Raw genomic sequence first — 16,733 nt, 5'->3', positions numbered from 1 at the left:
TACTGCAGCGCCCGCCAGGTCCCCCTGCTCAAGAAAGCACATATACATGCCTGTCTGAAGTTTGCCAATGAACATCTGAATGATTCAGAGGAGAACTGGGTGAAAGTGTTGTGGTCAGATGAGACCAAAATCGAGCTCTTTGGCATCAACTCAACTCGCCGTGTTTGGAGGAGGAGGAATGCTGCCTATGACCCCAAGAACACCATCCCCACCGTCAAACATGGAGGTGGAAACATTATGCTTTGGGGGTGTTTTTCTGCTAAGGGGACAGGACAACTTCACCGCATCAAAGAGACGATGGACGGGGCCATGTACCGTCAAATCTTGGGTGAGAACCTCCTTCCCTCAGCCAGGGCATTGGAAATGGGTCGTGGATGGGTATTCCAGCATGACAATGACCCAAAACACACGGCCAAGGCAACAAAGGAGTGGCTCAAGAAGAAGCACATTAAGGTCCTGGAGTGGCCTAGCCACTCTCCAGACCTTAATCCCATAGAAAATCTGTGGAGGGAGCTGAAGGTTCGAGTTGCCAAACGTCAGCCTCGAAACCTTAATGACTTGGAGAAGATCTGCAAATATGTGTGCAAACCTGGTGGCCAACTACAAGAAATGTCTGACCTCTGTGATTGCCATCAAGGGTTTTGCCACCAAGTACTAAGTCATGTTTTGCAGAGGGGTCAAATACTTATTTCCCTCATTAAAATGCAAATCAATTTATAACATTTTTGACATGCGTTTTTTTGGAGTTTTTTGTTGTTATTCTGTCTCTCACTGTTCAAATAAACCTACCATTAAAATTATAGACTGATCATGTCTTTGTCAGTGGGCAAACGTACAAAATCAGCAGGGGATCAAATACTTTTTTCCCTCACTGTAGATCTTCTGCACAGATTCTGTCAGCCTTGGGCACTGACAGTGAATATCAGTAAGAGAAAAATAATGGTGTTCCAAAAAAGGTCCAGTTGCCAGGACCACAAATACAAATTCCATCTAGACACCGTTGCCCTGGAGCACACAAAAAACTATAACTACCTCGGCCAAAACATCAGTACCACAGGTAACTTCCACAAAGCTGTGAACAATCTGAGAGACAAGGCAAGAAGGGCCTTCTACGCCATCAAAAGGAACATCAAATTCGACATTCCAATTAGGATCTGGCTCAAAATACTTGAATTACATTTACATTTAAGTCATTTAGCAGACGCTCTTATCCATAATCCTTTTTTATTTACTCCCTTTGTCAAATGGTGTCATTTCAAATTCGATTCACTTATTCCAGAATGGACTGCTCCAGAGCGACTCACAAATTGAAACAGATATATGGTCCACCACCCTTTATGGTTGTGAGGTCTGGGGACCGCTCACCAACCAAGATTTCACAAAATGGGACAAACATTAAATTGAGACTCTGCATACAGAATTCTGCAAAAATATCCTCCTTGTACAACGTAAAACACCAAATAATGCATGCAGAGCAGAATTAGGATGATACCCGCTAATGTTCAAAATCCAGAAAAGAGCTGTTAAATTCTACAAACACATAAAAGGAAGCGATAACAAAGCCATCACCTATAGAGAGATTAACCTAGAGTCCCATCAGCAAGCGGGTCCTGGGGCTCTCTCTGTTCACAAACAGACCCCACAAAGCCCCAGGACAGCAACACAATTAGACCCAACCAAATCATGACAAAACAAAAATATAATTACTTGACCATTTGGAAAGAATTAACCTAAAAACAGAGCAAACTGGAATGCTATTTGGCCCTAAACAGAGAGTACACAGTGGAAAAATACCTGACCTCTGTGACTGATCAAAAATTAAGGAAAGCTTTGACTATGTACAGACTCAGTGAGCATAGCCTTGCTATTGAGAGAGGCCAGTGACATGTTGACACAAGAAAATGGCAACCAGTGAAGAACAAATACCATTGTAAATACAACCCATATTTATGTTGATTTATTTTCCCTTTTGTACATGAACTATTTGCACATTGTTACAACACTGTACATAGCCATAATATAACATTTGAAATGTCTCTATTCTTTCGAAACTCTTGTGAGTGTAATGTTTACTGTATATTTCACTTTAGATTATTATCTATTTCACTTGCTTTGGCAATGTAAACATATATTTCACATGCCAATAAAGCCCTTTGAATTGAATTGAATTGAATTGAGAGAGAGAGAGAGAGAGAGAGAGAGAGAGAGAGAGAGAGAGCTATTGAGAGAGGCCGGTGACATGTTGACACAAGAAAATGGCAACCAGTGAAGAACAAATACCATTGTAAATACAACCCATATTTATGTTTATTTATTTTCCCTTTTCTACTTTAACTATTTGCACATAATTTGACATTTGAAATGTCTTTATTCTTTTGGAACTTTTGTGAGTGTAATGTTTTTTGTAAATGTGTATTGTTTATTTCACTTTTGTTTATTATCTACATCACTATCCACTTTAACATATGTTTCCCATGCCAATAAAGCCCTTGAATTGAAATGAAATTGAGAGGGGGGGGGGGGTCTCAAGACAGACACTTCAGAGAGGGTGTTGACATGCTGAGTTGAGTGTTGTGTCTGGAGCTCATGTGGGCAAACACTCTCTCTTGAGCCAGAGAGATAATGACTCTGAACAGTGGGCCAGATCTTTGTAGGAAAACATCTCCAGACCCTATCTCTTTATATAATAGAACCTCTCCCAGGGATGAATGACATGAGAGGATTATTTATTCCATTGACTTTAATTTGAGCCATCTATAGTCATAGACTTACCACAACTGCTGTGATCTGTTTGGTAAACGGGTAAAAAAGCCAAAAGCATATTTTACTTTTAATAACATAATCTCTCAAGCAACCAACATAGAAAACAGGGAAATAATGTCAAAAATCATTGGATGGGCCTCACATGCCCCATAGCCATAGGCAATAGGACGAGCCCTTGCACCAGAAGCACACGTGCATCTGTGGGAGCGGACATTGGAGACGTCATAGCTTAGCCTACTTACAGATGTTTTGTTTTGTTTACCCCATATGTAACTCTGTGTTGTTGTTTTTTATCGCACTGCTTTGCTTTATCTTGGGCAGATCGCAGTTGTAAATGAGAACTTGTTCTCAACTGGCTTACCTGGTTAAATAAAGGTGGAAAAAAAAAAAAAAAAAAAAGAACAACAACAACTGCCAAGACTTGGCCAGTCTCGAAAGGTTATGGCCCGTTTAATAATTGAGGACGTGTCACCTGACGAAGCTATAACAAAGGTTTCTATTCACGTCTGAACTGTAGGCTATGTACTTTTGGTGCGTAAAATGTGTAAGTAACTTCTTTTAAATTATTTGTATTAGTGCATATTATGTAAAATATTTACCAGCAGGTGGCGCTTTCATGTTGGCACTGTCATCTTGAGCGTGCCTACCATAGACAACCAGACATCCCCCACCATCCTCTGCAGTACACACTAAAATGAGCAGTTGCGCGCCAGAGATTTTTAGAATTTAACGTGCGTAGTGTGCAAGACAGGAAAAGCTATGTGTCTTGCTACAAGTTGCAACCTGCTCTCAACATAACATATTTCGAATATGGCCACGTTTAAATTGTGCTTTAAAAAAAAGCCATGACCGTTTTTGGTTGTGGTCTACAAAGTGCAGTATTCCCGTCTTCAGCCGAGACGAGCGTTTCGCCTTTGAAGAAAACAGCAGCGATTTACAACTTGCTGATACGGTGAGTAGTATGCATATACTACTACTACTACTAATATGATGATGACAGTATTTTGTTGTTGTTGTAGTTTATTCAATGTAGTCTACTGCATATGGACACTTTAGGTTAATTTGTGTTTGTGGGGGCGGCGGCACATAAATGTCTGAAAGAAATGTAACACTCACAAGTAGAGCCAGGTTTAATGGCAATATTTTAAAGATTTAAAGTCACTTTGTATATTTTAAACTCTAAAACACATGACTGTCCTCATATACAATTAAGAAGATATCAACAATCTGTCTAAATGAAAATGTTTCCTCAAATTTGTATGTATTAATGAAATAAGATATGCCATCTTAAACATACTAAAAAATCAATACATTTAAACACCGGTAATCAAATCCGCACTGTGATTGACATAATCTATTGAAAGGTATTCTCCCCCTTTGAACAGATTTGACAATCTCCTTTAGTGTAGCCTAATTGTCCATTAGGCCCTTTGCCAGACATCACTAATGATTTGTACTGGTGTTTATTGTGTACCCATTTTGTCTCCTGTGGGGATACTAGATTGCGGAGCAGCACGCAATGACTCATACAGTCAGTTGATGAATAAAATGCCAGTATAATTTATCGAGCTATGTGTTGCGTTGGTAAAGTTATGGTCGCCATGAAGCGAGGTATAATTACCATTAGTTCATACTAAGGGCTGTATTTTTGGTTAGTTTGCAATTTTTGGCTAGTTTGCAACGTCATGTAGAAACTGGCGCACTGGCATTTTCCAGCCCTAACGCCAGGTTTGGCAATTTACCTGTCTTATATCAGCACCTTGCGCTCTGGTGGGAGGGGTGGCAGGTAGCTTAGTGGTTAAGAGCGTAGTGCCAGTAACCGAAAGGTCGATGGTTCTAACTAGGTGAAAAATCTGTCGACGTGCCCTTGAGCAAGGCACTTAACCCTAATTGCTCCTGTAAGTCGCTCTGGATAAGAGCGTCTGCTAAATGACTAAAATGTGGAAATATTGTAGGCGTGTCCTTAAACATGATCCAAAGTGCTAATTTCAGGCAGCGCTTGTAGGGATATTTAAGACCAAAAAAAATATGGTTTTAGCGGTAAAGCAATTGGTTATAGCACAAATTTTGACAGCGGACGTGCAACCTATCCAGCCGTGAAGCACACTGCGCATATGCGCATGGAACAAGAGTAGCCTAATATGATTTTGGTACCTGTATACTTCGTATTTAGAAACATACAAAACTAAAGTTTTTTTCGCATTTAGTTTTATTTGGTTAAAAACCAAGCATAGCCCAATGCAATCGCGAAGTAGTCAAGACTGTCGATGAAGGATTTGGCTCCTAAGACCGCTTGGAAATACATCTTAATCACCAAAGCTTTATTTAAATATAAAGTTTGAGAGGAGTAAAACAGTGAGCTGACATTCCCTTTTTATCTATGCATTGTAGGCAGTCTCACATTATTTTAGCCATGCAGGTCCCGTTTTGGATGTGAGTAAAACCCCCTCCATGATGTAGGCTACTTTTCATGCCCATCATGAAACGAGAGACGAGAACCTCAGGTGAATACCGGTGAACCTCGTATTTAGAAGTTATCTGTAACCTGTAATAATTGCTTGTTTTCCGTTTCATTTGTTCAAAACCCAAGCCCTCCTTTAGGCCTTCTATAACGAAGGCTGGTTCAACAGCAATGCATGTCTTTTTTTCCTGCTTTACATGCATTTATTGTCCATGTTTTCCTTTAATTTTATTACAACCAATCTTGTTAGAATGAATCACCTTCCTGGTTTCATGGGTACAACGTCCGTGGCGCACATGCAATGCAATTTCTGGAGATGTGTGAATGCGATGTGATCTGTAAAATGGTTCCGATTATGTTCAGAAAACATAGGCCTATTTGGGAGCATTATAACGTTGAGTGGATATTCTCCCTTTCTCTTTATATTGGATTTTCTCTTTATATTGGATATTTTCCCAGCTACTGTGAAAAGTTTGGATGTGCTTAAAACCCTCCATAGTCTGCATTGTTTTAATGCCCACGGGGAGAAATTATAGTGCCTATAAGTGTGACATAGCCTATTTAAAACAAGTTGTTTCGTTTGGTTTATAATTTGATTATAATTATTCATTCACTTTTTAGGCCTTATCAATAATTAATGTAATCTTGCTTATTGACAATGTTTGGCATGTCCATGCTCAGCCATAATGCAATTTACAGTAGGCATAGCCCCTATATCAGTGTGAATGCTATTGAAGCCATGCAATTACTTACAATGTGGACTGCAAATGGGTTCAAGTTAACATATTTTGTAAAGATAGGTCTACATTTTAAAATTTCGTTTCTGTAAGCCATTTAACAAACTATAATTTCGTTTCTGTAAGCCATTTAACAAACTATAACAGACTAACATTAGAATTGGAGTTGATTCCAAGGCAGTACATAAAATAAGTAAATACACAACTTGTAGCAACCACATACTGTATTTCGCCATGGGGCACGTTCTGACTGGCCAGTGAGGGACCAAGCCTCTACATACCCACAACTTCTTTATTCATCAAAACCCAGCCCTTTCGCGCCAATGCCAGCAAGTGCGCTGATAATTATAATAGTGAAAATAACACAAATATTTCGGACACACCCCTGAACCTATAGTGCTACCAGCTGCGCTTAGATTTACTATTGCGTTAGGTTTGTTAAAATAGAGCCCTACAGGTTTATTGGTTTAATTGGATCACCATTAGCTTTTGCCGAAGCAGCAGCTATTATTCTTCAATCTGTGTAGATTGTGTGTGTTAGAGTGTAATAGTGTGTCTGTTTGTGTGTCATTTCACAGTCCCTACTATGCCATGAGATGTTGTTCTATACATTTTTAAAAGGTCATTTTGCTGTTTGCTTGAGTAATTGAAGATGGAAGGGAGTTCCATGCGGTCATGGCTTTGTATAATACTATGCGTTGCCGTGAATTCGCTTTGGACTTGGGGACTGTGAAGAGACCCCTGGTGGCATGTCTTGTGGGGTATGTATGGGTGTCTGAGCTGTATGTTATGTGATTATGCAGACAATCTGGAATTTTCATCACAGTAATATTTCTCATAAACACTAAAAGAGAAGCAGTTCATCTTACTTCAGCCCTCAACCAGAAAAGACTGGCATGCATGTTGTTGATGTTAGTTCTGTATGTGCAGTTAAGGGCAAGGCATGCTGTTCTGTTTTGAGCCAGCTGCAGCTTTGCTAGGTATTTATTTGATGCACTTGACCATATTATCGGACAGTAATCAAGATGGGACAAGACCAGAGCCTGAACAACTAGTAAAGAAGATTTTTGTGGAAAAAATGCAGATCATATTCTTATAACATCCCATTCTTCACAACAACTCTGTCAATATGACTTGACTATGATAATTGTCCATCCAGTGTTATATCTAGGAGTTTAGCTTCCTCAACAACACTGAAATCAAACAATACAGCTCCAACTATCCTCTATCCTATTATCCATTACTTTTAACCAATCATCTGTCATCTGAGTCAGTGCAGTACAAGTTGAGTGCCCTTCTCTATATGCATGCTGAAAGTCAGTAGTTAACTTGTTCTCTGAAAAACATAATTATATTTGGTCAAACACAACTCTCTCCATCAGTTTGCAAAGAACAGGCAGCAAACTGATTGGGTGGCTGTAAGAGCCAGCAATTTTACTTACAATTTTTTGGTTGAGCAATAACCTGGGTCATATTACAGGCATTAGTCACAGTTAGAAGCTTCCTCTTGAGAGGACAGCTAGTTGCTAGCCAGTCAATGTTCAGGTCAACCAGAAAATAGGCCTTTCTGTTTACATCACACACATTATCAAGCATTGCACACATATTATCAAAATACTGACTGTTAGCACTTGGTGGCCTATAGCAGCACCCCGAAAGAAGAGGCGTTAGATGAGGCAGGTGAACTTGCAACCACAACACTTCAACAACATTTGACATGAGATCCTATCTAAGCTTTACAGGAATATGGCTCTAAACATATACAGTAACACCTCCACAATAGGCATTCCTGTCTTTTCTGTAGACGTTATATTATTTTATTGCTGCTGCTGTATCATCAAGGAATTATCAGTTTCAGAGATGGCCAGTATATGAATGTTATCCGATGTTAGCAAGTTATTGATTTCATAAACCTTATTTCTTATTAATATGGGCTATTCTTAGCCCTTTCCTGGGTAGCTTATTGGAGATAGACGTAATATGGATAAAAACATTGTTTAGCTAATAGTCAGTCAATCAGGCATGTGGCAGGTAGCTTAGTGGGGGGCGGCAGGTAGCTTAGTGGTTAAGAGCGTTGTGCCAGTAACCGAAAGGTCGCTGGTTCTAATCCCTGAGCCGACTAGGTGAAAAATCTGTTGATGTGCCCTTAAGCAAGGCACTTAACCCTAATTGCTCCTGTAAGTCGCTCTGGATAAGAGCGTCTGCTAAATGACTAAAATGTGTATGTGTGTGTACTGACCCAGAAGCTTGGCTCTATCACTCCTCCCAGGCTTTTGGGAGGGTAGACAATGACCTTGTCGTAGCAGATGTAAGAAATGTCCCTACGCTCTCTGGCAGCTTTGATAGCTGAGAAGACCTTGTTGAAAAATATGTTGGTTCCTCTCAAGTTCTTGGCTCTCTCCAGAACAGCCATATTGTCCTTGAACCTTAGGAACTTGACCGCTATCGGCCTGGGTCTGTCACCTGAGCTGGTTACAGGTTTTCCATACCTGTGGACGCTCCACCTCAATCGTCCTATGATCCATCTGCAGCTTTTCTGTGATAATTTTTCTCACTTTCTCCTCAGATTCCATCCAGGTCTCATGTGGAGACTCTGGTATGCTGTCCATAACAATGTTATTCCTCCTGGATTGTCCCTCTAGGTAGTCTGTTTTCCCAGTAATTTGTAGTAATGATTCACAGACAGTGCTGATGTCATCTCACCCAGACTTACAGTTTGTTGTCATCTTGCTTCAGGTCTCTTTCAGGACTGTAAACTGTTCTTAAGGTCTTTGACATCTGTGGTCAAAACTTCCATTATTTTGTTAGTTGAGTCCACCAGTATTTGGACAAAGCATTTAAAGCTATTTTCCTGTTCCTGTAGCAATTGCTTGTAGACATTTTGTTGATTTAAAAGATCACACACCTGTGATATTGAAACATTGTCCTCTCCATTACTTGATGGTAGCACGTAGGCTAACGCTGGTACACCATGCAATTCCAGCCAGCACAGCTCGCAGGGTCGATAGAAACAGCAACAAACAGTAGTGATTTAACAGCCACAAGCCCGGGACTATACATGGTCGTAGCCACAAGGGCTAACTGTGTCGCGGGCTGTGTTCAAACTGTCAAGGAAACCTGACTAGTGTGATAGCTAAAAGCTACGTTAGCTGCTTCACCAAGCAGCAGCTCTTCAGACTAGGGTTTAGCAGTATCCCAGGACAGATAGTAGCGGTTCCAGCAACGGAGGCTAACCGCATCTTTTTTCAACAAAAACTTTCAAAACAGCAAACCGAGCTCTCTCTCATTCTGTGTTGAGCATGCATCGCGCTCTGATGAGTGGCGTGCTGGTCTGGTGAGCGGAGAGAGGATCTGCCTGATTGTAATTGTGTGTGTTTTGGATTAGGGCTCCTACAAAACAAAAATCTTGGTGAGATTTTATGGGCAATAATCTGTGCAGTACACCTTGCTTTTTCATCTGAAACATTGTCTGCCCTGTCATTGTATCAAATATTCTCCAAATAGATCAGATATCAACCCTAAGTGTGCCAGACAGTTACACACTCTTATCAAACCACAAATGCCTTTGCTGTCTGTGTCTTTGTGGCAGTTTGCCCTCTGATAGACACACAGATGTGTCTGTTGGTAGGACTTACCAGCAAGGGACATCCTCTGAGAGAGTGGGAGTCACACAGATATGTCTATTCAGAGATGGTAGGCCTAAACACAGAGGAATCTACCAATAGATACTGAAGAGGTAGTGATCATGAACTTGTAGTGTTATAAACTGTATGTAACCTATATCTGTTAGGGTTGTAAAACCAATGCATCTACAAATATGCAGGGGTGAATGGGTAGTGGTCAGCCAGCCTATAACTATATAGTGATCTGTTTTTATCCATGTACATTCCTACATGAAACTTAAAAATGGCCTCCTTCCTTCATCGTCATATCTCATCTGGTAACAACCCAACTTTGGTGTCTTGTGCCAGACTCCTGAACGCTCACATGAGTTAAAGTGGGATAGGCATTTACAATAGTAAAACAAATGCCTTCTTGAGTTTCTACTTGTTGTTCGTAGAAAACAGGAAGACAACAACAAGAAGTGTCTAAGTACACCACACCTAACATACCGGTATTTATTTAAACCATTGTTATTGTGGCGTTGGAGCTCCACTCTCCTTTCTTCGGCTATCCCTTCCCCATGCCCCTCCCATATCCTCTCTCCCCCTCCAGATGGGTGACTTCTCCCCTGTTTTCCCAGATAGTCTTTTAGTAAAATACAAATCTGTTTGTCGTTAAGATTGAACATCTTCCACTTTGCAATCGTTTTTTTTAATAGAATTTGGTTGGAATATAGTAATAGTGAAGATTGAAGAAAAAACAGGAATGTTCCTTTGAGAAGAACGCCTGGGTCATTCCACGAAAAGTGAATTTTTTGTCCCTTTGATATTTTAAGTAGAAATTTTGCACCAATATTGCATTTTTAAAAGCCTGTTATATTACATGAAGTGCCCTTTTAATATAGACCACATGGATAATTAAATACATCTTTAATATGAAGAAAGACTTGCAAAAGAAATGGCTAGAAATGTTTTAACAAGTAGTTTTTTTTTGTGAAGCTTGCATTCAATTGCACCTCCCTGTTGCACACAAGCTTCCATTCTCCCTGTCACAAGGGGATTTATGGCTGATTTAAAATGAAATCGTCAACCATGTTACTTTATTTGGCTCTTAATAGGTACTTACTATAGTAATTTTTTCTATTTAACCTCTTGAGATGGGAAAGTGTGTTTTTTATGAAGTTGAACATGTACTCGTTATGACAGAATGTTATAATTAGGTGAAATCAAACGTTTTATTTTACCAAGTTACACTTTTCAAAAGCACCGAATTGGTGGAACGACCTGCCTACATTTTCCATAGAGAGGGGAAAAGAACTGGAATGGGGCCAGGATGTAGGAGGGATTGATTTCATAAACGCTGGACACAACCCAGCCCAGAGTTGTTGACTGCAGAATGAATGTCATCTTCAGCAGTGGACTGTTGACTTTGACTGTTCAGCCACATTATGAAACCTGACAAACTCAATACCCCCCAGGGAAACCAGGAATAATGAACTACGTGGACATAATTTTTATAACTTTGTTTGAATTATTGTGTCATTTGTAAAACTTAAACACTTCTATTAGAGATACTTCTCTGTTTGTTTTTCACACTTACTATCAGGCGGAATGCGCAAGAAAAATGTGACCCCCCCCCTTTTCTTTTTCAGAACTCAGTTACTGTATATAGTGGGAGAGCAGTTGGGTGATTCTCACGAACTTGGTATTACTCTTGGTACATTTTTGAAAAGACAAAGACAATTTTTTGTTGTTGTAATGGATAAAATACCATCTTAAATTGTCTACAGTGCCTTGCAAAAGTATTCATCCCCCTTGGCGTTTTTCCTATTTTGTTGCATTACAACCTGTAATTTAAATGGATTTTTATTTGGATTTCATGTAATGGACATACACAAAACAGTCCAAATCGGTGAAGTGAAATGAAAAAAATTACTTGTTTCAAAAAATTCTAAAAAATTAATTACGGAAAAGTGGTGTGTGCATATTTATTCACCCCCTTTGCTATGAAGCCCCTAAATAAGATCTGGTGCAACCAATTATCTTCAGAAGTCACATAATTAGTTAAATAAAGTCCAACTGTGTGCAATCTAAGTGTCACATGATCTCAGTATATATACACCTGTTCTGAAAGGCCTAAGAGTCTGCAACACCACTAAGCAAGGGATACCACCAAGCAAGCGGCACCATGAAGACCAAGGAGCTCTCCAAACAAGTCAGGGACAAAGTTGTGGAGAAGTACAGATCAGGGTTGGTTATAAAGAAATATCAGAAACTTTGAACATCCCACGGAGGACCATTAAATCCATTATTAAAAAATGGAAAGAATATGGCACCACAATAAACCTGCCAAGAGAGGGCCACCCACCAAAACTCACGGACCAGGCAAGGAGGGCATTAATCAGAGAGGCAACAAAGAAACCAAAGATAACCCTGAAGGAGCTGCAAAGCTCCACAGCGGAGATTGGAGTATCTGTCCATAGGACCACTTTAAGCTGTACACTCCACAGAGCTGGGCTTTACGGAAGAGTGGCCAGAAAAAAGCCATTGCTTAAAGAAAAAAATAAACAAACACATTTGGTGTTCGCCAAAAGCCATGTGGGAGACTCCCCAAACATATGGAAGAAGGTACTCTGGTCAGATGAGACTAAAATGGAGCATTTTGGCCATCAAGGAAAATGCTATATCTGGTGCAAACCCAACACCTCTCATCACCCCGAGAACACCATCCCCACAGTGAAGCATGGTGGTGGCAGCATCATGCTGTGGGGATGTTTTTCATCGGCGGGGACTGGAAATCTGGTCAGAATTGAAGGAATGATGGATGGCGCTAAATACAAGGAAATTCTTGAGGGAAACCTGTTTCAGTCTTCCAGCGATTTGAGACTGGGACAGAGGTTCACCTTCCAGCAGGACAATGACCCTAAGCATACTGCTAAAGCAACACTTGAGTGGTTTAAGGGGAAACATTTAAATGTCTTGGAATGGCCTAGTCAAAGCCCAGACCTCAATCCAATTGACTTAAAGATTGCTGTACATCAGCGGAACCCATCCAACTTGAAGGAGCTGGAGCAGTTTTGCCTTGAAGAATGGGCAAAAATCCCAGTGGCTAGATGTGCCAAGCTTATAGAGACATACCCCAAGAGACTTGCAGCTGTAATTGCAGCAAAAGGTGGCTCTACAAAGTATTGACTTTGGGGGGGTGAATAACTATGCACACTCAAGTCTTCTGTTTTTTATTTTTTATTTATTGTATGTTTCACAAGAAAAAATATTTTGCATCTTCAAAGTGGTAGGCATGTTGTGTAAATCAAATGATACAATCCCCCCCAAAATCTATTATAATTCCAGGTTGTAAGGCAACAAAATAGGAAAAATGCATGTTAAATTAATCATCTTAACTGTTCAGATTGGATGATTGTTTTGTGCATTGTCTTGGAAAATGTGTAAAACAATCTCATTACCGTAATACATATAGCAATGTGAAAATGTTGCTAATTTTTTTTAATGCCTAAGATGCAGGAGAGTTATTACAACAATATTGCATTTAAAAAAAAATATTTTGATTTTAAGTATATTTTCATTTTAATAAGTTATCTCATTACCGTAACGTGTGGCATGTTCATAACCTGGATTTTGTTTATTATTTCTGTTTTAAACTATTATTCATATAAAAAAGTACATAAATATAAAGAGCAAATTACACATTTTATGCACAGTTCAATTATTTTGATTTCTGTCATATTATTCTAGGAATATTTTATCATTGATGATGCATTTCGGTAATGAGATCCATGTTACAGTAGATGACAGACCACATTATGGTAATGAGCAACCGGTACTTCATCAAGAGCAAAGAATATCATATTAACCATCTGAAGCATTAAGAACAACAAATGAATCATTCACTTCCCACCACTGCCAAGCTCCAGCACATCCCATCCCCCCTCCCAGTACTTCATGGTTTTTTTGTGTTCTTTAGGAGTTAAGTCTGCCACAGACTTAAGAAGTCCATTTCTCTTTCATTTTTGGTACCTGTGAAATATGGAAATTAATTAAATTACATTTAATGATAGCCACTCTTTTTTATGAACAGTCCCTCCCTATTCCTCTTGTGTAATTACATAAACCCCATTAGTATGCAATGCATTAGCATGATTACAGTGTTACTAGTGTAGGCTAACTACAGTGTTACAACCACTGCCTAAAACAATGCTAATCACTAATGCTAACTAGCTAACTGGCTAACTAAATGCCATTTAGCTAAATGCACTACTTTGGGCAAAGCAAACGTTAGCTCTAATACAGGTTGCTACCAGTGGTGGTGTAGATCAGCATGTTGTTTGTGGAACGGCATGTTCTGAATCAGCATATTCTAAAATCTTTGTCTAAATGCTATTAAAATGTAGTTAGAGTCCCCTGGGAAACACTGACCAACACTGGTTCCTATCTTGTCATAACTCCTACCTGGCTTTTTCATTTGTGGTCATGCCAAACAACACCAACCATAGAATTAGAATAATCATTCTATTTCTATGATTCCAACAGTTCACCCAAATGTTTTGATCTATATCTCAAGTCAAATCGAGATCTTTGGTTGAAAAATCACAATTAGATTTTTTGCCCATATCATGCTACTAACAACCTGGTAACTTTAGCAGTATATGCAAACATTTGGTGGTACAGAAAGAAAATCAAATTGATATCTTCTTCAGGAGATATGCTTCAAAAGTAAGTAGGTAGGCTATATATATAAAATATTTTTTCTGGTGCTTCTAAATTGTATGTGGGGCTCCTAACTTTTGTATCAATGAAAAACAGTGCTACCAATGAACATGTTTAATTTAGAGCCCTGGTTACAACACAGGTATAAAAGCAATATCATGTGCATTGTTACCAAACCTTTCTGTAAGGACAAGTTAGTCATCAATAACACTCTTGTCTGCAACCTTGCTTTCATTTCCTTTGTACTCCTCAATCAGCTCTGGATTTATGTACAGTTGCACCTCTTTCCTTTCCACCCTAGCTTTTGATGCAGACCTATTTATTTCCTTATCTGCCAATCTTAATAACAAGAGGATTAGATTAATCAGATTGTTCTGTTATTTTTATTAATTCATTAATTGTTGTGGCCCATCCACCTCTTCAGAGGACAAAAATAAACCTTGTTTTTACAGCTTTTTCTTTTGTTGTTACATGTACATTCTACACACATTTTACATACATGCCACAAATAAATAAATACATATACACTACCGTTCAAACGTGTAGGGTCACTTAGAAATGTCCTTGTTTCCGAAAGAAAAGCAATTTTTTTGTCCATTAAAATAACATCAAATTGATCAGAAATACAGTGTAGACATTGTTAATGTTGTAAATGGCTATTGTAGCTGGAAACTGCTGATTTTTTAAATGGAATATCTACATAGGCGTACAGAGGCCCATTTATCAGCAACCAACAGATCTCGTACAATGCTCTGTACTACTCCCTTCACAGAACAGCGCAAACTGTCTCTAACCAGAATAGAAAGAGGAGTGGGAGGCCCAGTGCAAAACTGAGCAAGAGGACAAATACATTAGTGTCTAGTTTGAGAAACAGGCGCCTCACAGGTCCTCAACTGGCAGCTTCATTAAATAGTACCCGCAAAACACCATTCTCAACGTCAACAGTGAAGAGGCGACTCCGGGATGCTGATCTTCTACGCAGAGTTGCAAAGAAAAAGCCATATCTCAGACTGGCCAATAAAAAGGAAAGATTAAGATGGGCAGTCTGAGCTATGGCTTTTTCTTTGCAACTCTGCCTAGAAGGTCACTGTTGACGTTGAGACTGGTGTTTTGCGGGTACTATTTAATGAAGCTGCCAGTTGAGGACCTATGAGGCGCCTGTTTCTCAAACTAGACACTCTAATGTATTTGTCCTTGTCATGAATGTCTGTGGAATGCGGTAGGCCAGAGTCAAGCGCAGGACACAGAATGAAATGAAAATCTACTTTACTGAATAGTAAAGAAATAAGCAAAACTTCCAAACACAGGGAGGAGCAAACCCGCTCACAAACGACACTCGAACAAGTAACAAACACACACAACACACAGTGGGGGCGAACAGGTTAAATAGGGAATGACATAATACTATAATGGGAAACAGGTGCGCAACACTAGACAACAATCAGGTGAACATAGAAACATAAAACATAGATCGGCAGCAGCTAGAATTCCGGTGACGACGAACGCCGTAGCCTGCCCGAACCAGAAGGAAGGGCAGTCTCGGCAGAATCCGTGACAGTCCTCTTGCTCAGTTGTGCACCGAGGCCTCCCACTCCTCTTTCTAGTCTGGTTAGAGCCAGTTTGCGCTGTTCTGTGAAGGGAGTAGTACACAGTGTTGTACGAGATCTTCAGTTTCTTGGAAATTTCTTGCATAGAATAGCCTTCATTTCTTGCGTTTTCTGTGGGCCTGAAAAATAAATGCCTGGAATGTAAAATAACCAGGTCCCATGCTTTTAAAATAACGGTTATGTTCCGGAACAGTGTAGATCACTTTCTTTCACTGTTCTGATTCTGTTCCTCAAAAAAGTATATTGTTTTCTGTTCTGTTCCCTGAACTTGTTCCAACCCCTGCTATACATACAGTAGGCAATGGTGATCACAGTACCAGACTGGACTTATATAAGGGTTTGGGAGTACAGTTAAGTTTAGGGGGTAGCACACCCTACTTAATGGCAACAGGTCAGCTTTAGTTTTATGGTTCAGTGGAGTTGACACAGTAAAATAACTCATATAACTCAATAACTTTTCTGAAATGCTTTTCTAGGGCCGAACACCATGGCAACTTCCCACATTCTCTTCATCTGCCTCCTCCTCATCCTTGCAGTTTTATCGCAGGAGCCGTCCACCTCTAAACAAGGTACCTTTTGATCAATGATGAACCAGACTAAACCAGAGGGGCTTTCCTTTCATGGGACGATCAATACTGACCTAAACGATTCCTAGAAGTCAAGTACTTCCTTTCCATGTAGAATTCCTACTAAGGCCAGTATAGTATAGACACTATGTATGGATGGTATACAGTACATATGGGTACACACCAGGGGGTATCATCATACTGTGGGTACACACTATGGGTACACACCATGGGTATCATCACACTTTAACTGCGTGGCACACATTTAAGTA

At 39.7% G+C, this 16,733-nt stretch overlaps 1 protein-coding gene across 1 annotated transcript in view; it reads left to right on the top strand.

The window, feature by feature from the left end:
- Nucleotides 1-3,380: 3,380 nt before the first annotated feature.
- The window catches only part of ghrb (growth hormone receptor b), a 28,975-nt gene continuing 15,622 nt past the window's right edge, over nucleotides 3,381-16,733 (top strand). The window contains exons 1-2 of the mRNA XM_084160699.1: nucleotides 3,381-3,715; nucleotides 16,372-16,464. Coding sequence (XP_084016825.1) covers nucleotides 16,383-16,464 — 82 coding nt within the window. The 5' untranslated portion in view covers nucleotides 3,381-3,715; nucleotides 16,372-16,382. The remainder of the gene's footprint in view (nucleotides 3,716-16,371; nucleotides 16,465-16,733) is intronic.

This window comes from Coregonus lavaretus, assembly GCF_964263955.1.
Source record: "Coregonus lavaretus genome assembly, chromosome: 4".
Lineage (NCBI taxonomy): Eukaryota > Metazoa > Chordata > Actinopteri > Salmoniformes > Salmonidae > Coregonus > Coregonus lavaretus.
The sequence above is the reverse complement of the archived record's forward strand: the minus strand, read 5'-3'. Positions and strand labels throughout refer to the sequence as shown.